Source organism: Salvelinus namaycush, chromosome 14 (assembly GCF_016432855.1).
Source record: "Salvelinus namaycush isolate Seneca chromosome 14, SaNama_1.0, whole genome shotgun sequence".
Classification (NCBI taxonomy): Eukaryota; Metazoa; Chordata; class Actinopteri; order Salmoniformes; family Salmonidae; genus Salvelinus; species Salvelinus namaycush.
Window position 1 is genome coordinate 2,221,690 of NC_052320.1, and position 27,349 is coordinate 2,249,038.

At 48.3% G+C, this 27,349-nt stretch overlaps 1 protein-coding gene across 1 annotated transcript; it reads right to left on the minus strand.

Annotated features, from left to right (window-relative positions):
- Positions 1-26,751, minus strand: LOC120059546 (solute carrier family 2, facilitated glucose transporter member 5-like). The gene is made up of 12 exons (XM_039008679.1): positions 26,704-26,751; positions 25,859-25,957; positions 25,459-25,619; positions 25,146-25,270; positions 24,478-24,630; positions 24,143-24,268; positions 23,648-23,835; positions 22,558-22,668; positions 16,428-16,529; positions 12,553-12,628; positions 9,175-9,302; positions 1-225 (listed from the first exon to the last, which is right to left on the minus strand). The coding sequence occupies exons 1-12, from the start codon at positions 26,749-26,751 to the stop codon at positions 1-3; spliced, it is 1,542 nt and encodes a 513-aa protein (XP_038864607.1).
- Between the last annotated feature and the right edge of the window lie 598 nt (positions 26,752-27,349).

A 27,349-nucleotide genomic window follows, 5' to 3' on the forward strand; every position in this document is an offset into this window, starting at 1 on the left:
TTAGAAGGCAGTGGCCTTGAACGCGTCATCGTCCCTGCCGTCTCCGGTCTCTGGTTTCAACGGAGCATTTCCCACCTGTATCTCCACCTGGTTCCTGTGAGCGAACATCTGGCTGATCTCCAGGAAGGTCTTGTTCTTGGTCTCCGGGACGACCAGCCAGATGTAGAACAGAGTCGCCAAGCAGATGAAGCAGAAGATGATGAAACTGTTGGAGCCCAGGCCACTCTGGAGGGCAGAGATAGATATATAGAAACACAGACAGAAAGAGGAAGACATTCAGGTCACACACAACTCCTGGACATAACAACTTATATACTCTACGGTACTGTACTGATAATGAAACCATTGGTGCTCGGGTATCTCTGGAGACGGACATAAAGAGGTAGAGACATAGAGGTAGAGGTAGAGAGATAGGTAGAGGTAGAGAGATAGATAGGTAGAGGTAGAGGTGGAGAGATAGGTAGAGGTAGAGGTGGAGAGATAGGTAGAGGTAGAGGTGGAGAGATAGTTAGAGGTAGAGGTGGAGAGATAGGTAGAGGTAGAGGTGGAGAGATAGGTAGAGGTAGAGGTAGAGAGAGAGGTAGAGGTAGAGGTAGAGAGATAGGTAGAGGTAGAGGTAGAGAGATAGGTAGAGGTAGAGAGATAGGTAGAGGTAGAGGTAGAGAGATAGGTAGAGGTAGAGGTAGAGAGATAGGTAGAGGTAGAGAGATAGATAGGTAGAGGTAGAGGTGGAGAGATAGGTAGAGGTAGAGGTGGAGAGCTAGGTAGAGGTAGAGAGAGAGAGATAGGTAGAGGTAGAGGTGGAGAGATAGGTAGAGGTAGAGGTGGAGAGATAGGTAGAGGTAGAGGTAGAGAGAGAGGCAGAGGTAGAGGTAGAGAGATAGGTAGAGGTAGAGGTAGAGACAGAGGTAGAGGTAGAGAGATAGGTAGAGGTAGAGGTAGAGAGATAGGTAGAGGTAGAGAGATAGGCAGAGGTAGAGGTAGAGAGATAGGTAGAGGTAGAGAGATAGGTAGAGGTAGAGGTAGAGAGATAGGTAGAGGTAGAGGTAGAGAGATAGGTAGAGGTAGAGAGATAGGTAGAGGTAGAGAGATAGGTAGGTAGAGGTAGAGAGATAGGTAGGTAGAGGTAGAGAGATAGGTATGTAGAGGTAGAGAGATAGGTAGGTAGAGGTAGAGAGATAGGTAGGTAGAGGTAGAGAGATAGATAGGTAGAGGTAGATAGATAGGTAGAGGTAGAGAGATAGGTAGGTAGAGGTAGAGAGATAGGTATGTAGAGGTAGAGAGATAGGTAGGTAGAGGTAGAGAGATAGGTAGGTAGAGGTAGAGAGATAGATAGGTAGAGGTAGAGAGATAGGTAGAGGTAGAGAGATAGGTAGGTAGAGGTAGAGAGATAGGTAGGTAGAGGTAGAGAGATAGGTAGGTAGAGGTAGAGAGATAGGTAGGTAGAGGTAGAGAGATAGATAGGTAGAGGTAGAGAGATAGGTAGGTAGAGGTAGAGAGATAGGTAGGTAGAGGTAGGGCTAGAGAGATAGATATGTAGAGGTAGAGAGATAGATATGTAGAGGTAGAGAGATAGGTATGTAGAGGTAGAGAGATAGGTAGGTAGAGGTAGAGAGATAGGTAGGTAGAGGTAGAGAGATAGATAGGTAGAGGTAGACAGATAGGTAGGTAGAGGTAGAGAGATAGGTACAGTGGGGCAAAAAAGTATTTAGTCGAGGGCCTCCCGGGTGGCGCAGTGGTCTAGGGCACTGCATCGCAGTGCTAACTGCGCCACCAGAGTCTCTGGGTTTGCGCCCAGGCTCTGTCGCAGCCGGCCGCGACCGGGAGGTCCGTGGGGCGACGCACAATTGGGCTAGCGTCGTCCGGGTTAGGGAGGGTTTGGCCGGTAGGGATATCCTTGTCTCATCGCGCTCCAGCGACTCCTGTGGCGGGCCGGGCGCAGTGCGCGCTAACCAAGGGGGCCAGGTGCACAGTGTTTCCTCCGACACATTGGTGCGGCTGGCTTCCGGGTTGGAGGCGCGCTGTGTTAAAGAAGCAGTGCGGCTTGGTTGGGTTGTGCTTCGGAGGACGCATGGCTTTCGACCTTCGTCTCTCCCGAGCCCGTACGGGAGTTGTAGCGATGAGACAAGATAGTAATTACTAGCGATTGGATACCACGAAAATTGGGGAGAAAAAGGGGATAAAATTTAAAAAAAAATAGGTAGAGGTAGAGGTGGAGAGATAGGTAGAGGTAGAGGTGGAGAGATAGGTAGAGGTAGAGGTAGAGAGAGAGGCAGAGGTAGAGGTAGAGAGATAGGTAGAGGTAGAGGTAGAGAGATAGGTAGAGGTAGAGAGATAGGTAGAGGTAGAGGTAGAGAGATAGGTAGAGGTAGAGAGATAGATAGGTAGAGGTAGAGGTGGAGAGATAGGTAGAGGTAGAGGTGGAGAGCTAGGTAGAGGTAGAGAGAGAGAGATAGGTAGAGGTAGAGGTGGAGAGATAGGTAGAGGTAGAGGTGGAGAGATAGGTAGAGGTAGAGGTAGAGAGAGAGGCAGAGGTAGAGGTAGAGAGATAGGTAGAGGTAGAGGTAGAGACAGAGGTAGAGGTAGAGAGATAGGTAGAGGTAGAGGTAGAGAGATAGGTAGAGGTAGAGAGATAGGCAGAGGTAGAGGTAGAGAGATAGGTAGAGGTAGAGAGATAGGTAGAGGTAGAGGTAGAGAGATAGGTAGAGGTAGAGGTAGAGAGATAGGTAGGTAGAGGTAGAGAGATAGGCAGAGGTAGAGGTAGAGAGATAGGTAGGTAGAGGTAGAGAGATAGGTAGGTAGAGGTAGAGAGATAGGTATGTAGAGGTAGAGAGATAGGTAGGTAGAGGTAGAGAGATAGGTAGGTAGAGGTAGAGAGATAGATAGGTAGAGGTAGATAGATAGGTAGAGGTAGAGAGATAGGTAGGTAGAGGTAGAGAGATAGGTAGGTAGAGGTAGAGAGATAGATAGGTAGAGGTAGAGAGATAGGTAGGTAGAGGTAGAGAGATAGGTAGGTAGAGGTAGAGAGATAGGTAGGTAGAGGTAGAGAGATAGATAGGTAGAGGTAGAGAGATAGGTAGGTAGAGGTAGAGAGATAGGTAGGTAGAGGTAGAGAGATAGGTAGGTAGAGGTAGAGAGATAGGTAGGTAGAGGTAGAGAGATAGGTAGGTAGAGGTAGGGCTAGAGAGATAGGTAGGTAGAGGTAGGGCTAGAGAGATAGGTAGGTAGAGATAGGGGTAGAGAGATAGGTAAGTAGAGAGATAGGTTCCCGACGATGTTCACATCGTCAGGAACATGAGGTTGACTTCCGTCAACGGGCTTTTGTATTTACGAGGGAAGAACGTGTTTCATAGTTCTCAACCAATGTCTGTTCGCTTGGGCGTGGCCACTGAGTGAGCATAGTTTACTTATGAAAACAGTTCTCTCATTTAGAATCAAAAATGACATTTCATCTTTTCACAAATAGTTTCATATTTAAACATTTAAATTGCAGAACAATTCCATGTGAATCTGATAACTAGAATGTGTCGACTTTCAAAGATACAATTTATGTCGTCCTATCATCAGTAATAAAGTCTCAGACGACAACTGATCTGACATCATATTCTTTAAGTACCAACGGATATTTTCAACTGGTTGGATTACAGAAATATTGTTCCATTCCCCAACCTTTTGATGTTACCATACTCTCTCTATGTTAACAAAGGGCTTTCCAAGAGTCCATTCTGTAGAGTGGAGAGAAAAGGAAAAAAGGTATTTATGGGGCTCATAAACCTCACCCAACAGGGCAATGTCATGACAACTGACTCTAAGTAAAGCCTGTGTGTCTATGAATGTGGATGACTAAACACTATACACGTCAACTACTACAGAGTATGAAATCACTGCAACGCTTAGCTTAGCTTAGTGATGAGCTTTGAGGGCACTATGGTGTTGAACGCTGAGCTGTTGTCAATGAATAGCATTCTCACATAGGTGTTCCTTTTGTCCAGGTGGGTAAAGGACAGTGTGGAGTGCAATAGAGATTGCATCATCTGTGGATCTGTTGGGGCGGTATGCAAATTGGAGTTGGTCTATGGTTTCTGGGATAATGGTGTTGATGTGAGCCATGACGAGCCTTTCAAAGCATTTCATGGCTCCAGACGTGAGTGCTACGGGTCGGTAGTAATTTAGGCAGGTTACCTTAGTGTTCTTGGGCACAGGGACTATGGTGGTCTGCTTGAAACATGTTGGTATTACAGACTCTGACAGGGAATGGTTGAAAATGTCAGTGAAGACAGCGCATGCTCGGAGTACACGTTCTGGTAATCCGTCTGACACTGCGGCCTTGTGAATGTTGACCTGTTTAAAGGTCTTACTCACATCGGCTGCGGAGAGCGTGATCACACAGTCGTCCGGAACAGCTGATGCTCTCATGCATGTTTCAGTGTTACTTGCCTTGAAGCGAGCATAGAAGTTATTTAGCTCGTCTGGTAGGCTTGTGTCACTGGGCAGCTCTCAGCTGTGCTTCCCTTTGTAGTCTGTAATAGTTTGCAAGCCCTGCCACATCCGACGAGGATTGGAGCCGGTGTACTATGAATCGATCTTAGTACTGTATTGACGCCTTGCTTGTTTGATGGTTCGCCGGAGGGCATAGCGGGATTTCTTATAAGCTTCCGGGTTAGAGTCCTTGAAAGCGGCAGCTCTACCCTTTAGCTCAGTGCGAATGTTGCCTGTAATCCATGGCTTCTGGTTGGGGTATGTACGTACGGTCACTGTGGGGACGACGTCATCAATGCACTTATTGATGAAGCCAGTGACTGATGTGGTGTACTCCTCAATGCCATCGGATAAAACCCGGAACATATTCCAGTATGTGCAAGCAAAACATTTGTCACGCCCTGGCCTTAGTATTCTTTGTTTCCTTTATTATTTTAGTTAGGTCAGGGTGTGACATGGGGAAGGTATGTGGTTTTGTATTGTCTAGGGTGGTTGTATGGTTTAGGGGGTTAAGTAGAGTAGATGGGTTTGTGTTTAGTGTAGGTGTCTAGCTGTGTCTATGGTTGCCTGATGGTTCTCAATCAGAGACAGATGTCATTAATTGTCTCTGATTGGGAGCCATATTTAAGACAGCCATAGGCACTAGGTTAATGTGGGTAATTGTCTATGTTGTACGTTTGTAGCTTGTGTGTGCACTTACGTTTATAGCTTCACGATCGTTTGTTGTTTTTGTTTCGTTTTGTTTATAGTGTTCGTTGCGTGTTTTTCCCTTCTCGAAATAAAGAGAATGTATTTTGCACACGCTGCGCCTTGGTCCTCTCTCTCACCCATAGACGATCGTGACAGAATTACCCACCAGAATCGGACCAAGCGGCGTGTAAAGCAGCAACAGGAGCAATACACACAGGATTTATGGCAAAAGGAGCAGGATCTGGGCTACACTACGTGGGAGGAGATCGACAGGTGGGCGATCGACCCAGGGCGAGTGCCGGAGCCCGCCTGGGATTCTCTGGCGCAGTGCGAGGAGGGATACCGGCGAATGGAGGCAGCACGAAGACGCGGTAGGAAGCCTGTGTCAGCCCCAAAAATGTCTTGGGGGGGGGGGGCTTAAAGGGAGTGTGGTGAAGTCAGGTAGGAGACTTGCGCCTACTCCCTGTACTTACCGTGGAGAGCGAGAGTACGGGCAGACACCGTGTTACGCAGTAGAGCGCATGGTGTCTCCTGTACGCGTGCATAGCCCGGTTCGGTACATTCCAGCTCCACGTATCGGCCGGGCTAGATTGAGCATTGAGCCAGGTGCCATGAAGCCGGCTCAACGCGTCTGGTCTCCAGTGCGTCTCCTCGGGCCGGCTTACATGGCACCAGCCTTACGCATGGTGTCCCCGGTTCGCCTACATAGCCCGGTGCGGGTTATTCCACCTCCCCGCACTGGTCGGGCGACGGGGAGCATACAACCAGGTAAGGTTGGGCAGGCTCAGTGCTCAAGGGAGCCAGTACGCCTGCACGGTCCGGTATTTCCGGCGCCACCTCCCCGCCCCAGCCCAGTACCACCAGTGCCTACACCACGCACCAGGCTTCCAGTGTCTCCAGAGCCCTGTTCCTCCTCCACGCACTCGCCCTATGGTGCGTGTCTCCAGCCCGGTACCACCAGTTCCGGCACCACGCACCAAGCCTCCTGTGCGTCTCCAGAGTCCTGTGCGTCCTGTTGCTGCTCCCCGCACTAGCCCTGAGATGCGTGTCCCCAGCCCGGTACCACCAGTGCCGGCACCACGCACTAGGCCAAATGTGCGTCTCCAGGGTCCAGTATGCCCTGTTCCTTCTCCCCGCACTAGCCCTGAGATGCGTGTCCCCAGCCCGGTACCACCAGTGCCGGCACCACGCACTAGGCCAAATGTGCGTCTCCAGGGTCCAGTATGCCCTGTTCCTTCTCCCCGCACTAGCCTTCAGGTGCGTGTCCCCAGCCCGGTACCACCAGTTCCGGCACCATGCACCAGGCCTACAGTGCGCCTCAGCCGGCCAGAGTCTGCCGTCTGCCCAGCGGCGCCTGAACTGCCCGTCTGCCCAGCCCCATCTGAGCCATCCGTCTGCCCAGCGCCATCTGAGCCATCCGTCTGCCCAGCGCCATCTGAGCCATCCGTCTGCCCAGCGCCATCTGAGCCATCCGTCTGCCCAGCGCCATCTGAGCCATCCGTCTGCCCAGCGCCATCTGAGCCATCCGTCTGTCCCGAGCCATTAGAGCCGCCCGTCTGTCCCGAGCTGTCAGAGCCGTTCGTCAGTCAGGAGCCGCTAGAGCCGCCAGTCAGCCAGGATCCGCCAGAGCCGCCAACCAGCCAGGATCCGCCAGAGCCGCCAACCAGCCAGGATCCGCCAGAGCCGCCAACCAGCCAGGATCCGCCAGAGCCGCCAACCAGCCAGGATCCGCCAGAGCCGCCAACCAGCCAGGATCCGCCAGAGCCGCCAACCAGCCAGGATCCGCCAGAGCCGCCAGTCAGCCAGGATCCGCCAGAGCCGCCAGTCAGCCAGGATCCGCCAGAGCCGCCAGTCAGCCAGGATCCGCCAGAGCCGCCAGTCAGCCAGGATCCGCCAGAGCCGCCAGTCAGCCAGGATCCGCCAGAGCCGCCAGTCAGCCATGAGCAGCCAGATCCGTCAGCCAGCCATGAGCAGCCAGATCCGTCAGCCAGCCATGAGCAGCCAGATCCGTCAGCCAGCCATGAGCAGCCAGATCCGTCAGCCAGCCATGAGCAGCCAGATCCGTCAGCCAGCCATGAGCAGCCAGATCCGTCAGCCAGCCATGAGCAGCCAGATCCGTCAGCCAGCCATGAGCTGCAGTCCCTCAGTCCGGAGCTGCCGTCCCTCAGTCCGGAGCTGCCGTCCCTCAGTCCGGAGCTGCCGTCCCTCAGTCCGGAGCTGCCGTCCCTCAGTCCGGAGCTGCCTTCCAGTCATGAGCTGCCTTCCAGTCATGAGCTGCCTTCCAGTCATGAGCTGCCTTCCAGTCATGAGCTACCCCTCAGTCCGGAGCTACCCCTCAGTCCGGAGCTACCCCTCAGTCCGGAGCTACCCCTCAGTCCGGAGCTACCCCTCAGTCCGGAGCTACCCATCCGTCCGGTGGCGCCCTCTGGGATGGTCTTCAGTCCGGGACTTGCTACAAGGGTCGCCGCTCCAGAGGCGCTACCAAAGCGGGTATTGACAATGGTGGAGTGGGGGCCTCGTCCCGCGCCCGAGCCGCCGCCATGATGGGGGTCACCCCGGACCCTCCCCTTCTGTTTCAGGTTCTGCGGCCGGAGTCTGCACCTTTGGGGGGGGGGGGGGGGGGTACTGTCACGCCCTGGCCTTAGTATTCTTTGTTTCCTTTATTATTTTAGTTAGGTCAGGGTGTGACATGGGGAAGGTATGTGGTTTTGTATTGTCTAGGGTGGTTGTATGGTTTAGGGGGTTAAGTAGAGTAGATGGGTTTGTGTTTAGTGTAGGTGTCTAGCTGTGTCTATGGTTGCCTGAATGGTTCTCAATCAGAGACAGATGTCATTAATTGTCTCTGATTGGGAGCCATATTTAAGACAGCCATAGGCACTAGGTTAATGTGGGTAATTGTCTATGTTGTACGTTTGTAGCTTGTGTGTGCACTTACGTTTATAGCTTCACGATCGTTTGTTGTTTTTGTTTCGTTTTGTTTATAGTGTTCGTTGCGTGTTTTTCCCTTCTCGAAATAAAGAGAATGTATTTTGCACACGCTGCGCCTTGGTCCTCTCTCTCACCCATAGACGATCGTGACAACATTTCTGTAGCATCTGCTTAATCTGACCACTTTTTTATAGACCAAGTCACTGGTGCTTCCTGCTTTAATTTTTGCTTGCAAGCAGGAATCAGGAGGATAGAATTATGGTCAGATTTGCCAAATGGAGGGCGGGGGAGATCTTTGTATGCATCTCGTGTGTGGAGTAAAGGTGGTCTAGAGTTGTTTTTCCTCTGGTTGCACATTTAACATGCTGATAGAATTGAGGTAAAACCGATTTAAGTTTCCCTGCATTTAAGTCCCCGGCCACTAGGAGCGCCACCTCTCTTTGCTTATGCCGGTATACAGCTCATTGAGCACGGTCTGTGGTGGTATGTAGACAGCTACGAAAAATACAGATAAACTCTCTAGGTAGATAGTGTGGTCTACAGCTTATCATGAGAACAACCAGCTGTTGTTTACAATTATACATAGGTCCCCGCCCCGTGTCTTACCAGAGGCTGCGGTTCGATCCTGCCGATAGAGTGTATAACCCACCAGCTGTATGTTATTAATGTCGTCGTTCAGCCACGACTCGGTGAAACATAAGAGGTTGACTCCTGTATGTATTGACATAACATACACACTATACACACACACACACACACCTGGATAGTGTGTAGTAGTAGAGTAGTGGCCTGAGGGGACACACTTAATGTATTGTGAAATCTGTTGTTAAATGTATTTGAATGTTTAAAAATTGTATTATAATGTATATTACAGCCATAATTTTTGCTGGACGCCAGGAAGAGACAGCAGCTACTGGGGATCCATAATAAATACAAAATACATACAAATACAAATGGTCCAAAAACACTACTGAGACTGTTATGGACATCAAAATGGCTTGTTTAACTATGAACAATATTTCCAGAATCTTTCTTTGTTGACATCAAAATGGCTTCTTTCCTGCTTGGAGCACTGACCTCCATGAAGGGGAACACAAGTCCCACAGTGAAGTTGGACAGCCAGTGGATCGACCCTGCCACCATGAAGGCTGCTGGTCTAGACGACTGGCGGAACATCTCTGTGGTCACCACGTAGGGAATAGTACCTTGGGACAGAGGTCAGAGGTTAGACATCCGGGATTGCCTCCCACAATGTTGCAATGTTCCAGGCTTAACACGTCTGTACGAAACAGAACGTCAGTTTGGCATAGAGGAAGTACGTCACTGCGTTATTCGCTTCTTCATACCCCAAACACAAAATAGTAGCTAGCAAGATAGCGATTGCAGAGGTTATTTTTAATGAATGTATTTCTGAAGTGGCTAGTTTGCATCTACGTTAGAGACTAGTGAGAGGTCTATGTTAGAGACTAGTGACAGGTCTATGTTAGAGACTAGTGACAGGTCTATGTTAGAGACTAGTGACAGGTCTATGTTAGAGACTAGTGACAGGTCTATGTTAGAGACTAGTGACAGGTCTACGTTAGAGACTAGTGACAGGTCTACGTTAGAGACTAGTGACAGGTCTACATTAGAGACTAGTGACAGGTCTACATTAGAGACTAGTGACAGGTCTACATTAGAGACTAGTGACAGGTCTATGTTAGAAACTAGTGACAGGTCTATGTTAGAGACTAGTGACAGGTCTATGTTAGAAACTAGTGACAGGTCTATGTTAGAGACTAGTGACAGGTCTATGTTAGAGACTAGTGACAGGTCTATGTTAGAGACTAGTGACAGGTCTACGTTAGAGACTAGTGACAGGTCTACGTTAGAGACTAGTGACAGGTCTACGTTAGAGACTAGTGACAGGTCTACATTAGAGACTAGTGACAGGTCTACATTAGAGACTAGTGACAGGTCTACATTAGAGACTAGTGACAGGTCTATGTTAGAGACTAGTGACAGGTCTATGTTAGAAACTAGTGACAGGTCTATGTTAGAGACTAGTGACAGGTCTATGTTAGAAACTAGTGACAGGTCTATGTTAGAGACTAGTGACAGGTCTATGTTAGGGACTAGTGACAGGTCTATGTTAGGGACTAGTGACAGGTCTATGTTAGGGACTAGTGACAGGTCTATGTTAGGGACTAGTGACAGGTCTATGTTAGGGACTAGTGACAGGTCTACGTTAGGGACTAGTGACAGGTGTATGTTAGAGACTAGTGACAGGTCTATGTTAGAAACTAGTGACAAGTCTATGTTAGAAACTAGTGACAAGTCTATGTTAGAGACTAGTGACAGGTCTATGTTAGAGACTAGTGACAGGTCTACGTTAGAGACTAGTGACAGGTCTACGTTAGAGACTAGTGACAGGTCTACCTTAGAGACTAGTGAGATGTCTATGTTAGAGACTAGTCACAGGTCTATGTTAGAGGCTAGTGACAGGTCTACGTTAGAGACTATTGACATGTCTACGTTAGAGACTAGTGACAGGTCTATGTTAGAGACTAGTGACAGGTCTATGTTAGAGAATAGTGACAGGTCTATGTTAGGGACTAGTGACAGGTCTACGTTAGAGACTAGTGACAGGTCTATGTTAGGGACTAGTGACAGGTCTATGTTAGGGACTAGTGACAGGTCTATGTTAGAGACTAGTGACAGGTCTATGTTAGAGACTAGTGACAGGTCTATGTTAGAGACTAGTGACAGGTCTACGTTAGAGACTAGTGACAGGTCTACGTTAGAGCAACATCATCTCTGTACTCACTGGGAATAGGACTTATGGGAACAGACACGTGGTCTATGTGATCGGCGATGAAAAGCCAACTGACACTTACTCCTGAGGTGCTGACTTGTTGCACCCTCGACAACTACTGTGATTATTGTTATTTGACCATGCTGGTCATTTATGAACATTTGAACATCTTGGCCATGTTCTGTTATAATCTCCAACCGGCACAGCCAGAAGAGGACTGGCCACCCCTCATAGCCTGGTTCCTCTCTAGGTTTCTTCCTAGATTTTGGCCTTTCTAGGGATTTTTCCTAGCCACCGTGCTTCTACACCTGCATTGCTTGCTGTTTGGGGTTTAAGTCTGGGTTTCTGTACAGCACTTTGAGATATCAGCTGATGTAAGAAGGGCTATATAAATACATTTGATTTGATTTGGTCTGTGACTAATGCTACAGTATAGATAGTATATATTCTATATGCACCAGCTAATGCTACAGTATAGATGGTATGTATTCTATATGCACCAGCTAATGCTACTGTATAGATGGTATGTATTCTATATGCACCAGCTAATGCTACAGTATAGATGGTATGTATTCTATATGCACCAGCTAATGCTACTGTATAGATGGTATGTATTCTATATGCACCAGCTAATGCTACAGTATAGATGGTATGTATTCTATATGCACCAGCTAATGCTACTGTATAGATGGTATGTATTCTATATGCACCAGCTAATGCTACTGTATAGATGGTATGTATTCTATATGCACCAGCTAATGCTACTGTATAGATGGTATGTATTCTATATGCACCAGCTAATGCTACTGTATAGATGGTATGTATTCTATATGCACCAGCTAATGCTACAGTATAGATGGTATGTATTCTATATGCACCAGCTAATGCTACTGTATAGATGGTATGTATTCTATATGCACCAGCTAATGCTACTCTGTATTCTATATGCACCAGCTAATGCTACTGTATAGATGGTATGTATTCTATATGCACCAGCTAATGCTACAGTATAGATGGTATGTATTCTATATGCACCAGCTAATGCTACTGTATAGATGGTATGTATTCTATATGCACCAGCTAATGCTACAGTATAGATGGTATGTATTCTATATGCACCAGCTAATGCTACTGTATAGATGGTATGTATTCTATATGCACCAGCTAATGCTACTGTATAGATGGTATGTATTCTATATGCACCAGCTAATGCTACAGTATAGATGGTATGTATTCTATATGCACCAGCTAATGCTACTGTATAGATGGTATGTATTCTATATGCACCAGCTAATGCTACAGTATAGATGGTATGTATTCTATATGCACCAGCTAATGCTACTGTATAGATGGTATGTATTCTATATGCACCAGCTAATGCTACTGTATAGATGGTATGTATTCTATATGCACCAGCTAATGCTACTGTATAGATGGTATGTATTCTATATGCACCAGCTAATGCTACTGTATAGATGGTATGTATTCTATATGCACCAGCTAATGCTACTGTATAGATGGTATGTATTCTATATGCACCAGAACCTGACATTATGTAATTACATGTTTTTGACATGTTATTATACTGCATATCGCATGTTTGAAAGGCAATTGAATATTCAAACCATTACAGTGTCTGACCACAGATGAGGGTGACTTACTGGGTCCGACGGCGTGTCCAACAACATAGACGATGACACAGGCGATGCTGACGTAGGGCATCCACTCCGTACTCTCCTGTGTGTCAACAAAACTGGGGCTGTTATTATAAACCAGCTGTATTTACAGCTGTTCACTTCCTCGTTCTTTCTACAGCTCTATATAACTCTCTATAACTCTCTGTATCTCTATAACTCTATATATCTCTCTATAACTCTATATATCTCTCTATAACTCTCTATCTCTATATATCTCTCTATAAATCTCTCTATATCTCTATAACTCTATATATCTCTCTATATACAGTGGGACAAAAAAGTATTTAGTCAGCCACCAATTGTGCAAGTTCTCCCACTTAAAAAGATGAGAGAGGCCTGTAATTTTCATCATAGGTACACTTCAACTATGACAGACAAAATTAGAAAAAAAATCCAGAAAATCACATTGTAGGATTTTTAATGAATTTATTTGCAAATTATGGTGGAAAATAAGTATTTGGTCAATAACAAAAGTTTATCTCAATACTTTGTTATATACCCTTTGTTGCCAATGACAGCGGTCAAACGTTTTCTGTAAGTCTTCACAAGGTTTTCACACACTGTTGCTGGTATTTTGGCCCATTCCTCCATGCAGATCTCCTCTAGAGCAGTGATGTTTTGGGGCTGTTGCTGGGCAACACGGACTTTCAACTCCCTCCAAAGATTTTCTATGGGGTTGAGATCTGGAGACTGGCTAGGCCACTCCAGGACCTTGAAATGCTTCTTACGAAGCCATTCCTTCGTTGCCCGGGCGGTGTGTTTGGGATCATTGTCATGCTGAAAGACCCAGCCACATTTCATCTTCAATGCCCTTGCTGATGGAAGGAGGTTTTCACACAAAATCTCACGATACATGGCCCCATTCATTCTTTCCTTTACACGGATCAGTCGTCCTGGTCCCTTTGCAGAAAAACAGCCCCAAAGCATCATGTTTCCACCCCATGCTTCACAGTAGGTATGGTGTTCTTTGGATGCAACTCAGCATTCTTTGTCCTCCAAACACGACGAGTTGAGTTTTTACCAAAAAGTTCTATTTTGGTTTCATCTGACCATATGACATTCTCCCAATCTTCTTCTGGATCATCCAAATGCTCTCTAGCAAACTTCAGACGGGCCTGGACATGTACTGGCTTAAGCAGGGGGACACGTCTGGCACTGCAGGATTTGAGTCCCTGGCGGCGTAGTGTGTTACTGATGGTAGGCTTTGTTACTTTGGTCCCAGCTCTCTGCAGGTCATTCACTAGGTCCCCCCGTGTGGTTCTGGGATTTTTGCTCACCGTTATTGTGATCATTTTGACCCCACGGGGTGAGATCTTGCGTGGAGCCCCAGATCGAGGGAGATTATCAGTGTGTCTTCCATTTCCTAATAATTGCTCCCACAGTTGATTTCTTCAAACCAAGCTGCTCACCTATTGCAGATTCAGTCTTCCCAGCCTGGTGCAGGTCTACAATTTTGTTTCTGGTGTCCTTTGACAGCTCTTTGGTCTTGGCCATAGTGGAGTTTGGAGTGTGACTGTTTGAGGTTGTGGACAGGTGTCTTTTATACTGATAACAAGTTCAAACAGGTGCCATTAATACAGGTAACGAGTGGAGGACAGAGGAGCCTCTTAAAGAAGAAGTTACAGGTCTGTGAGAGCCACAAATCTTGCTTGTTTGTAGGTGACCAAAATTCTTATTTTCCACCATAATTTGCAAATAAATTCATTAAAAATCCTACAATGTGATTTTCTGGATTTTTTTTCTAATTTTGTCTGTCATAGTTGAAGTGTACCTATGATGAAAATTACAGGCCTCTCTCATCTTTTTAAGTGGGAGAACTTGTACAATTGGTGGCTGACTAAATACTTTTTTGCCCCACTGTATATCTCTATATCTCTCTATAACTCTATATATCTCTCTTTATTTCTCTCTAAATCCCAACCCCAGTAGATCCCATCCCCAGTAGAATCCCTCCACCACTGATCCCAACTCTAGTAGAATCCTTCTACCACCGATCCCATCCCCAGTAGATCCCCTCCACCACTGATCCCAACCCCAGTAGATCCCATCCCCAGTAGATCCCATCCACCACTGATCCCAACCCCAGTAGATCCCATCCACCACTGATCCCATCCCCAGTAGATCCCATTCACCACTGATCCCATCCCCAGTAGATCCCTTCCACCACTGATCCCATCCCCAGTAGATCCCCTCCACCACTGATCCCAGCTCCAGTAGATCCCCTCCACCACTGATCCCATCCCCAGTAGATCCCTTCCACCACTGATCCCATCCCCAGTAGAATCCTTCTACCACTGATCCCAACCCCAGTAGATCCCTTCCACCACTGATCCCATCCCCAGTAGATCCCCTCCACCACTGATCCCAGCCCCAGTAGATCCCCTCCACCACTGCTCCCAGGGTTGAAGTCTTAGGCCCTCAGCTCAGTCTGGTCCTGTGCCAACTGGTGGATACCTGATTTATGGGACTATAATTCTGTAAACTAAGTATCACGTTACCGGTATTCACTGCAGGTGCAATAAAGCATTCATACTAAAGGCTTTAGGGGATATTGAGTTGGAGTTTTAGCTTGTAATGTTTGGCTGGTGTTATGGGAGTTGTAGTTTTAGCTTGTAGCGTTTGGCTGGTGTTTTGGGAGTTGGAGTTTTAGCTTGTAGTGTTTGGCTGGTGTTATGGGAGTTTGAGTTTTGCTTGTGGTGTTTGGCTGGTGTTATGGGAGTTGGAGTTGGAGTTCTAGCTTGTAGTGTTTGGCTGTTGTAGTGTTTGGCTGGTGTTATGGGAGTTGTAGTTATAGCTTGTAGTGTTTGGCTGTTGTAGTGTTTGGCTGGTGTTATGGGAGTTGTAGTTATAGCTTGTAGTGTTTGGCTGTTGTAGTGTTTGGCTGGTGTTATGGGAGTTGTAGTTTTAGCTTGTAGTGTTTGGCTGGTGTTATGGGAGTTGGAGTTTTAGCTTGTAGTGTTTGGCTGGTGTTATGCGAGTTGGAGTTTTAGCTTGTAGTGTTTGGCTGGTGTTATGGGAGTTGGAGTTTTAGCTTGTAGTGTTTGGCTGGTGTTATGCGAGTTGGAGTTCTAGCTTGTAGTGTTTGGCTGGTGTTATGGGAGTTGGAGTTTTAGCTTGTAGTGTTTGGCTGGTGTTATGGGAGTTAGAGTTTTAGCTTGTAGTGTTTGGCTGGTGTTATGGGAGGTGGAGTTTTAGCTTGTAGTGTTTGGCTGGTGTTATGGGAGGTGGAGTTTTAGCTTGTAGTGTTTGGCTGGTGTTATGCGAGTTGGAGTTCTAGCTTGTAGTGTTTGGCTGTTGTAGTGTTTGGCTGCTGTTATGGGAGTTGTAGTTTTAGGTTGTAGTGTTTGGCTGTTGTAGTGTTTGGCTGTTGTAGTGTTTGGCTGTTGTAGTGTTTGGCTGGTGTTATGCGAGTTGGAGATTTAACTTGTAGTGTTTGGCTGGTGTTATGCGAGTTGGAGATTTAACTTGTAGTGTTTGGCTGTTGTAGTGTTTGGCTGGTGTTATGCGAGTTGGAGATTTAACTTGTAGTGTTTGGCTGGTGTTATGCGAGTTGGAGATTTAACTTGTAGTGTTTGGCTGTTGTAGTGTTTGGCTGGTGTTATGCGAGTTGGAGATTTAACTTGTAGTGTTTGGCTGGTGTTATGGGAGTCGTAGTGTTTGGCTGGTGTTATGGGAGTCGTAGTTTTAGGTTGTAGTGTTTGGCTGGTGTTATGGTAGTTGCAGCTGATTTACTATATATGCCTAGTGCACTACTATTGATCATAGTGTGCACTACTTTGGACCAGACCCAATGGCTTTGGTCCAAAGTAGGGCACTATGAAGGGTGCAGTGTAGCTTACCTGGAAGGTGAGTGCCACAGTGAGGAGAGCACAGGACACACAGCAGATCCCAAACCCAATGAGGAGGAGCAGCCTCCTGCCTGCGGCCTCCACAATGAACACCTGTTGAACCACAGTCACAAACATGAAGGAAAGGTCGAAGGTGACTCCTGAAAACTGGAAGCATTTACTTGTGAGTCTATGGCTGCATTACACAGGCAGCCCAATTCTGATCTTTTCCCACTAATTAGTCTTTTGGCCAATCAGATCAGCTCTTTTGTCCATATTTGGGCAAAAGACCAGAATTGGGCTGCCTGTGTAAACCCAGCCTTATGTTTCTACAGTACTTCAAATGTGTGTTCAATTGAACTGAGTCCTTCGGTACAGTGTTGGAGACTGGAGAGAGGGTATTTCGTACCGCGGTGAACTGAGTCCTTCGGTACAGTGTTGGAGACGGGAGAGAGGGTATTTCGTACCGCGGTGAACTGAGCCCTTCTGTACACTGTTGGAGACGGGAGAGAGGGTATTTCGTACCGCGGTGAACTGAGTCCTTCGGTACAGTGTTGGAGACGGGAGAGAGGGTATTTCGTACCGCGGTGAACTGAGTCCTTCTGTACACTGTTGGAGATGGGAGAGAGGGTATTTCGTACCGTGGTGAACTGAGCCCTTCGGTACACTGTTGGAGACGGGAGAGAGGGTATTTCGTACCGTGGTGAACTGAGTCCTTCGGTACAGTGTTGGAGACGGGAGAGAGGGTATTTCGTACCGCGGTGAACTGAGTCCTTCGGTACACTGTTGGAGACGGGAGAGAGGGTATTTCGTACCGCGGTGAACTGAGCCCTTCGGTACACTGTTGGAGACGGGAGAGAGGGTATTTCGTACCGCGGTGAACTGAGCCCTTCGGTACAGTGTTGGAGACGGGAGAGAGGGTATTTCGTACCGCGGTGAACTGAGTCCTTCTGTACACTGTTGGAGACGGGAGAGAGGGTATTTCGTACCGCGGTGAACTGAGCCCTTCGGTACAGTGTTGGAGACGGGAGAGAGGGTATTTCGTACCGCGGTGAACTGAGTCCTTCGGTACAGTGTTGGAGATGGGAGAGAGGGTATTTCGTACCGCGGTGAACTGAGTCCTTCGGTACAGTGTTGGAGACGGGAGAGAGGGTATTTCGTACCGTGGTGAACTGAGCCCTTCAGTACAGTGTTGGAGACTGGAGAGAGGGTATGTTGTACCGCATTGAACTGAGTCCTTCGGTACAGTGTTGGAGAGGGAGAGAGGGTATTTCGTACCGCGGTGAACTGAGTCCTTCGGTACAGTGTTGGAGAGGGAGAGAGGGTATTTCGTACCGCGGTGAACTGAGTCCTTCTGTACAGTGTTGGAGACGGGAGAGAGGGTATTTCGTACCGCAGTGAACTGAGCCCTTCGGTACAGTGTTGGAGACGGGAGAGAGGGTATTTCGTACCGCGGTGAACTGAGTCCTTCGGTACAGTGTTGGAGACGGGAGAGAGGGTATTTCGTACCGCGGTGAACTGAGCCCTTCAGTACAGTGTTGGAGACTGGAGAGAGGGTATTTCGTACCGCATTGAACTGAGTCCTTCGGTACAGTGTTGGAGAGGGAGAGAGGGTATTTCGTACCGCGGTGAACTGAGTCCTTCGGTACAGTGTTGGAGACGGGAGAGAGGGTATTTCGTACCGCGGTGAACTGAGTCCTTCGGTACAGTGTTGGAGACGGGAGAGAGGGTATTTCGTACCGCGGTGAACTGAGCCCTTCAGTACAGTGTTGGAGACGGGAGAGAGGGTATTTCGTACCGCGTTGAACTGAGTCCTTCGGTACAGTGTTGGAGACGGGAGAGAGGGTATTTCGTATCGCGGTGAACTGAGCCCTTCGGTACAGTGTTGGAGACGGGAGAGAGGGTATTTCGTACCGCGGTGAACTGAGTCCTTCGGTACAGTGTTGGAGACTGGAGAGAGGGTATTTCGTACTGCGGTGAACTGAGCCCTTCGGTACAGTGTTGGAGACTGGAGAGAGGGTATTTCGTACCGCGGTGAACTGAGTCCTTCGGTACAGTGTTGGAGACGGGAGAGAGGGTATTTCGTACCGCGGTGAACTGAGTCCTTCGGTACAGTGTTGGAGACGGGAGAGAGGGTATTTCGTACCGCGGTGAACTGAGCCCTTCGGTACAGTGTTGGAGACTGGAGAGAGGGTATTTCGTACCGCATTGAACTGAGTCCTTCGGTACAGTGTTGGAGACTGGAGAGAGGGTATTTCGTACCGCGGTGAACTGAGCCCTTCGGTACAGTGTTGGAGACGAGAGAGAGGGTATTTCGTACCGCGGTGAACTGAGTCCTTCGGTACAGTGTTGGAGACGGGAGAGAGGGTATTTCGTACCGCGGTGAACTGAGTCCTTCGGGACAGTGTTGGAGACTGGAGAGAGGGTATTTCGTACCGCATTGAACTGAGTCCTTCGGTACAGTGTTGGAGAGGGAGAGAGGGTATTTCGTACCGCGGTGAACTGAGCCCTTCGGTACAGTGTTGGAGACGGGAGAGAGGGTATTTCGTACCGCGGTGAACTGAGTCCTTCGGTACAGTGTTGGAGACGGGAGAGAGGGTATTTCGTACCGCGGTGAACTGAGTCCTTCGGTACAGTGTTGGAGACGGGAGAGAGGGTATTTCGTACCGCGGTGAACTGAGCCCTTCGGTACAGTGTTGGAGACGGGAGAGAGGGTATTTCGTACCGCGGTGAACTGAGTCCTTCTGTACACTGTTGGAGACGGGAGAGAGGGTATTTCGTACCGCGGTGAACTGAGCCCTTCGGTACAGTGTTGGAGACGGGAGAGAGGGTATTTCGTACCGCGGTGAACTGAGTCCTTCGGTACAGTGTTGGAGATGGGAGAGAGGGTATTTCGTACCGCGGTGAACTGAGTCCTTCGGTACAGTGTTGGAGACGGGAGAGAGGGTATTTCGTACCGTGGTGAACTGAGCCCTTCAGTACAGTGTTGGAGACTGGAGAGAGGGTATGTTGTACCGCATTGAACTGAGTCCTTCGGTACAGTGTTGGAGAGGGAGAGAGGGTATTTCGTACCGCGGTGAACTGAGTCCTTCGGTACAGTGTTGGAGAGGGAGAGAGGGTATTTCGTACCGCGGTGAACTGAGTCCTTCTGTACAGTGTTGGAGACGGGAGAGAGGGTATTTCGTACCGCAGTGAACTGAGCCCTTCGGTACAGTGTTGGAGACGGGAGAGAGGGTATTTCGTACCGCGGTGAACTGAGTCCTTCGGTACAGTGTTGGAGACGGGAGAGAGGGTATTTCGTACCGCGGTGAACTGAGCCCTTCAGTACAGTGTTGGAGACTGGAGAGAGGGTATTTCGTACCGCATTGAACTGAGTCCTTCGGTACAGTGTTGGAGAGGGAGAGAGGGTATTTCGTACCGCGGTGAACTGAGTCCTTCGGTACAGTGTTGGAGACGGGAGAGAGGGTATTTCGTACCGCGGTGAACTGAGTCCTTCGGTACAGTGTTGGAGACGGGAGAGAGGGTATTTCGTACCGCGGTGAACTGAGCCCTTCAGTACAGTGTTGGAGACGGGAGAGAGGGTATTTCGTACCGCGTTGAACTGAGTCCTTCGGTACAGTGTTGGAGACGGGAGAGAGGGTATTTCGTATCGCGGTGAACTGAGCCCTTCGGTACAGTGTTGGAGACGGGAGAGAGGGTATTTCGTACCGCGGTGAACTGAGTCCTTCGGTACAGTGTTGGAGACTGGAGAGAGGGTATTTCGTACTGCGGTGAACTGAGCCCTTCGGTACAGTGTTGGAGACTGGAGAGAGGGTATTTCGTACCGCGGTGAACTGAGTCCTTCGGTACAGTGTTGGAGACGGGAGAGAGGGTATTTCGTACCGCGGTGAACTGAGTCCTTCGGTACAGTGTTGGAGACGGGAGAGAGGGTATTTCGTACCGCGGTGAACTGAGCCCTTCGGTACAGTGTTGGAGACTGGAGAGAGGGTATTTCGTACCGCATTGAACTGAGTCCTTCGGTACAGTGTTGGAGACTGGAGAGAGGGTATTTCGTACCGCGGTGAACTGAGCCCTTCGGTACAGTGTTGGAGACGAGAGAGAGGGTATTTCGTACCGCGGTGAACTGAGTCCTTCGGTACAGTGTTGGAGACGGGAGAGAGGGTATTTCGTACCGCGGTGAACTGAGTCCTTCGGGACAGTGTTGGAGACTGGAGAGAGGGTATTTCGTACCGCATTGAACTGAGTCCTTCGGTACAGTGTTGGAGAGGGAGAGAGGGTATTTCGTACCGCGGTGAACTGAGCCCTTCGGTACAGTGTTGGAGACGGGAGAGAGGGTATTTCGTACCGCGGTGAACTGAGTCCTTCGGTACAGTGTTGGAGACGGGAGAGAGGGTATTTCGTACCGCGGTGAACTGAGTCCTTCGGTACAGTGTTGGAGACGGGAGAGAGGGTATTTCGTACCGCGGTGAACTGAGCCCTTCGGTACAGTGTTGGAGACGGGAGAGAGGGTATTTCGTACCGCGGTGAACTGAGCCCTTCGGTACAGTGTTGGAGACGGGAGAGAGGGTATTTCGTACCGCGGTGAACTGAGTCCTTCGGTACAGTGTTGGAGACGGGAGAGAGGGTATTTCGTACCGCGGTGAACTGAGCCCTTCGGTACAGTGTTGGAGACGGGAGAGAGGGTATTTCGTACCGCGGTGAACTGAGCCCTTCGGTACAGTGTTGGAGACGGGAGAGAGGGTATTTCGTACCGCATTGAACTGAGTCCTTCGGTACAGTGTTGGAGACGGGAGAGAGGGTATTTCGTACCGCGGTGAACTGAGCCCTTCGGTACAGTGTTGGAGACGGGAGAGAGGGTATTTCGTACCGCGGTGAACTGAGCCCTTCGGTACAGTGTTGGAGACGGGAGAGAGGGTATTTCGTACCGTGGTGAACTGAGTCCTTCGGTACAGTGTTGGAGACTGGAGAGAGGGTATTTCGTACTGCGGTGAACTGAGCCCTTCGGTACAGTGTTGGAGACTGGAGAGAGGGTATTTCGTACCGCGGTGAACTGAGTCCTTCGGTACAGTGTTGGAGACGGGAGAGAGGGTATTTCGTACCGCGGTGAACTGAGTCCTTCGGTACAGTGTTGGAGACGGGAGAGAGGGTATTTCGTACCGCGGTGAACTGAGCCCTTCGGTACAGTGTTGGAGACTGGAGAGAGGGTATTTCGTACCGCATTGAACTGAGTCCTTCGGTACAGTGTTGGAGACGGGAGAGAGGGTATTTCGTACCGCGGTGAACTGAGCCCTTCGGTACAGTGTTGGAGACGAGAGAGAGGGTATTTCGTACTTCGGTGAACTGAGTCCTTCGGTACAGTGTTGGAGACGGGAGAGAGGGTATTTCGTACCGCGGTGAACTGAGTCCTTCGGGACAGTGTTGGAGACTGGAGAGAGGGTATTTCGTACCGCATTGAACTGAGTCCTTCGGTACAGTGTTGGAGAGGGAGAGAGGGTATTTCGTACCGCGGTGAACTGAGCCCTTCGGTACAGTGTTGGAGACGGGAGAGAGGGTATTTCGTACCGCATTGAACTGAGTCCTTCGGTACAGTGTTGGAGACGGGAGAGAGGGTATTTCATACCGCGGTGAACTGAGTCCTTCGGTACAGTGTTGGAGACGGGAGAGAGGGTATTTCGTACCGCGGTGAACTGAGCCCTTCGGTACAGTGTTGGAGACGGGAGAGAGGGTATTTCGTACCGCGGTGAACTGAGCCCTTCGGTACAGTGTTGGAGACGGGAGAGAGGGTATTTCGTACCGCGGTGAACTGAGTCCTTCGGTACAGTGTTGGAGACGGGAGAGAGGGTATTTCGTACCGCGGTGAACTGAGCCCTTCGGTACAGTGTTGGAGACGGGAGAGAGGGTATTTCGTACCGCGGTGAACTGAGCCCTTCGGTACAGTGTTGGAGACGGGAGAGAGGGTATTTCGTACCGCATTGAACTGAGTCCTTCGGTACAGTGTTGGAGACGGGAGAGAGGGTATTTCGTACCGCGGTGAACTGAGCCCTTCGGTACAGTGTTGGAGACGGGAGAGAGGGTATTTCGTACCGCGGTGAACTGAGCCCTTCGGTACAGTGTTGGAGACGGGAGAGAGGGTATTTCGTACCGCAGTGATGGTCATGAAGACGTTGACAGCCCCAGTTCCAACTGTGACGTACTGGATGTGACTCTCCTTGACTCCCGCTGAGCTGTAGATACTGTCAGCATAGTAGTATATCTGAGGAGAGGAGAGACAGGATTCTAGCTTCAGATAATTTAATGACAAAATTAGGGTTCTGGGAACTTTACCAAGATTCCCAGGTTTTCCAAAAATCCTGGTTGGAGGATTCCCGGATTCCTGGCTTATTCCCTCCCAATTCAGGGAATCTTCCATCCGGGATTTATGGAAAACCTGTGACTTTTGGGAAAGTAACTGGAATTTTGCAACCTAGCCAAAATAATGATTTCTCCCACTAGAGGGTCATCATAATATTCAGTGTAGAATCAACATTAGTGGATCTGTAACGCAGATGGTTCAGGGGACCAAGCTTGTGTGAGGAATAAACTTGTCCCAGACCTGAAGACTTGCGTTAGCTCCCTTGCGGTAGCTTACCTTAGCATTAGCTCAGCGGGATAACACTGTCTTGTCGTACTCAGGAAACCTGGGTTTGAATCCCGGTTGGTTACACACATAGAGACGTATAGAGATTGCATCGTTGTATCTGTCCCATTAGGGCGTCTGTGAGAGCGCAGGTAGCGCCATTGAGGCCATCTCCATTTTGAAGTAGTCCATTTTCTTCTTCTACTATTTCTATGAGTTGGTAAACAAACTGAAAGGGTGCATACTGTCATCTGGAGGGTGTTTGAACAGGTATAAAGACAAAGTTGGTGATTTACTGCCACCTGTAGTTATGAAATGTTTTCTCACAAGTATAATTAATTGGCTGATCCCTCCTGATGCCCTGGATGGAACTATGTGATCCTTAACCCATAGGAAGTCCCACCCAATTGACTACTTCAAAATGGTGAAAGTCCTGAATGGCACTGCCCTTGCTAAAACAGGCTTTTGGCCACTAGAGTTCTCTGTACATCTCTATGGTTACACCTTACCTCATTGATCCCTAGACAGCTGCTCATGTTCATACACATTTGACTGTGTTAGCCCGCTGATCTAAAGCCATTAGCTCAGGTCTTCTGGTCTCATACGCATGTTTTACCGCGTTGATGCCAGACAGCTGTTGACCCATGTTCATGGCTACGATGGAGATGAGCTGCCAGCGCAGGGAGCGGAGGGACAGGAGGTTGAGGACGGACAGGCGGCCCTCGGCTTGTTCTGACTGGTGCTCCAGTCTCATCTCATCCATCTCTCCGTCCACATCCTCCCAGCCTCGTAGACGCTGCAGCGCTGAGGGAGAGGAACGCACAACCTCCTCATCAATCAGTCAGTCAACCAACCAACCAACCAACCATTATTTATCTATCCCCCCCCCCCCCCAAGTGCCTTGCTCAAGGACAAATTGGCAGATCTTTCACCTAGTCAACTTGGGGATTCAAATCAGCGACATTTTGGTAACTGGCCCAACGCGCGCGCTCTCTCTCTCTCTTCTCTCTCTCTCTCTCTCTCTCTCTCTCTCTCTCTCTCTCTCTCTCTGTCTCTCTGTCTCTCTGTCTCTCTGTCTCTCTGTCTCTCTCTCAAATGTCAGATGTGTTACCTCTCCGGGCGGTCTTGTCGTCTCCTTTCTGGATCAGCATGTACCTGGGGCTCTCTGGGAAGAACGGCAGCAGAAACAGCTCTACCAGGGCAGGGATACCTGTTAGACCCAGCATGAGAGGCCAGCCTGGTGAGAGGACAGGACACACACACCTTATTGAGCCACAAACTCTCCAGCTACAGGTCAACCTCTCTAACCTCGAGGCCGGTGGTTCCCAAACTTCGGGTTGGGTGGTGTGACTTTTCAATTAGTCGCGATCCCACAGAATTCCCTGATATCAATGTGGCGTTGTGTACCAGAATGCTTTGTGGAACCTCTGCTTGAGGCTGCCCTACCTGTGCTGTTTCCCAGAATGCTCCTGATGCCTAACACCTGTGCACTGAGGATTCCGATGGTGATGAAGAGCTGAGGCACGACGCCGATCGCTCCTCTCAGGTTCTTAGGAGAGAGTTCACCCAGGTACATAGGCACCACGTTGGACGAAAGACCTAGAGGAAGGGTGACGACAGAGAACGCATCCGGCTACAGGCTACATTTCAATTAGCATCTGATTGATCAATAAATAAGGTCATTTTTATTTATTTAACCTTTATTTAACCAGGAAAGTCAGTTAAGAACAAATTCTTATTTTACAATGACGGCCTACCCCTGGCCAAACCCTCCCCGAACCCAGACAATTGTGCACCGCCCTACGGGACTCCCAATCACTGCCAGTTGTGATACAACCCGAGATCGAACCAGGGTCTGGAGTGACACATCTAGCACTGAGATGCAGTGCCTTAGACCTCTGCGCCAGTCGCCTTGGGAGATTGCCGTTATTAATAAAGTTTAATTAGAAACTGAGACAGTTTACATACATATAGCTACGAATTCAAAGTATATGTTGTTCTTGAATAAAAGTTTGGAAAGATAAGAAAATATTAAAGGAGATAAGATATACAAACTTTTCTGTCCATTAAATGTGATCAAAATTAGTGTGATAGAGGTTGTTTTTTTTGCTGACCTGCGCAGATCCCCACTATAACCCTAGCCACGATGATGATCTCATATGACTTAGCGATCTCGCTCACTCCCATCATCACAGCAGGAACAATGGAGAATATGTTATTGAAGAGGAGGGTGCCTTTCCTGTCAGACAATTATTTTTTTCATTAGAGATAAACAACGATTGACGATCAAAGCTAGCTATATGTATGTATGTTTTCTGAATTTCCGTAGATCATTTACAAGCCTATTCCAGTTGTATTTCAGTTTAAAAAACGGATACTTATTTGGGTGTATAGACAGTTAATACATATTTAATAACCAGTCATTACCTTCCTAGTTTGTTGACGAGCGGGGCCACCATCAGTGAGCCAAAGAATCCTCCCAGGGGATACATGGAAACGGACAGGGACCACAGGAGGGTGAGGAAGCTATCCTCCATGGGTTGGCCGTAACGCTCCACGTAGGTACTGTTGTAGAACTGCCGTATGAACTGGACAAAGACAGATTTTATTGTATTTAACTTGTATTTATACAGGAAGTCCCATTAAGGTCAAAATACCTCTTTTTTACAAAAAAATTGATTACGTGTGAACACAACAATTCAATTAAATTTAGCTCAAATACAATAGGTAGAAATGTGAAGTTTCAGTGCAGTTTAATCAGGGAAATAGATTATATTATATTATATATTTTTTAAACTTCAGATAAATTCAGTGTGGTATAAATTACCACAGATGGGGAGTTGATCACAGCCACGTTGTATCCATACTGGAAGGATGATCCAAAGGCAGATACGAGGGTAGCCAACGTCAGGACAACAGTCAGCTTCTGTCACGTGAAAAAGGAGAACGTACTGTAGTGTCACGCCCTGATCTGTTTCACCTGTCCTTGTGCTTGTCTCCACCCCACCTCCAGGTGTCGCCCATCTTCCCCCATTTATCCCCTGGGTATTTATACCTGTGTTTTCTGTCTGTCTGTGCTAGTTCGTTTTGTTCGTTCAAACCTACCAGCGGTTTTCCTTGCTGCTGTCTTTGCTACAGTATAGTCCCTGTTTTCTAGTTTCCTGGTTTTGACCTTTCCTGCCCTGAGCCTGCCTGCCATTCTGTACCTTTGCCTCTATTCTGGATTACTGACCTCTGCCTGCCCTGACCCTGAGCCCGCTTGCTGTTCTGTACCTTCGCCCCACTACTCTGTATTACTGACCTCTGCCTGACCTGACCCTGAGCCTGCCTGCTGTTCCGGTGACTTACACCCTCTCTGAATTATTGACCCCTGCCTGCCTTTGACCTGTTGTTTGCCTATCCCTGTTAAAATAATAAGCTTTAGTTTCTCCAACACTGTCTGCACCTGGGTCATACCTTAAAACATGATACTGTAGGAATGATCATAATCTGCAAATAACCACACATTTCCTACCTTATAGCTAACACTTTTCATGCAGTAGTTATGTTTCCTATTTAGTAACATGCTAAGCATAATAAAACATGTATTTTTTTTATTATAAAAAAAATCCAACATCAAAGTATACAACTTAACATCATTTTGGGATGTTCAATGTAACGTCATTGGCTTACCCCTCTCCTCTCTTCCAAAGGTTTCCCCAAATCCTTTTCTTCTTCCATGGCTCTGGACTTGAGGTTTCTATTGTCACCTCTCTCAGCCACAGATAGCTGCTCCACTGGATTCAGATGTACTTTGGACATTGGATCAGAGGATCAGACGGTAGATTAGAGTTTACTACCACCGCTTGTGCTAATACTTCAAACGCACTATTGTGTTATTGTTGCTTTTATGGCATGTTACAGTGTCTTCAGAAAAGGGTTCACACCGCTTTACTTTGTTTCACATTGTGTTGCTGTTACAGCCTGCGTGTTAAATGGATTAAATTGAGATGTTGTGTTACTGGCCTACACACAATACCTATAATGTCAAAGTGGAATGAAGTTTACAAATTAATTAAAAATGAAAAGCTGAAATGTCTTGAGTCAAGTATTAAACCCATTTGTTATGGCAAACCTAAAATAAGTTCAGGAGTAAAAATGTGCTTAACAAGTCACATAATAAGTTACGAGTACGGACTCCGAAACACAACCCAACCGAGCCGCACTGCTTCTTGACACAATGCCCACTTAACCCGGAAGCCAGCCGCACCAATGTGTCGGAGGAAACACTGTGCACCTGGCGACCGTGTCAGCGTGCACTGCGCCCGGCCCGCCACAG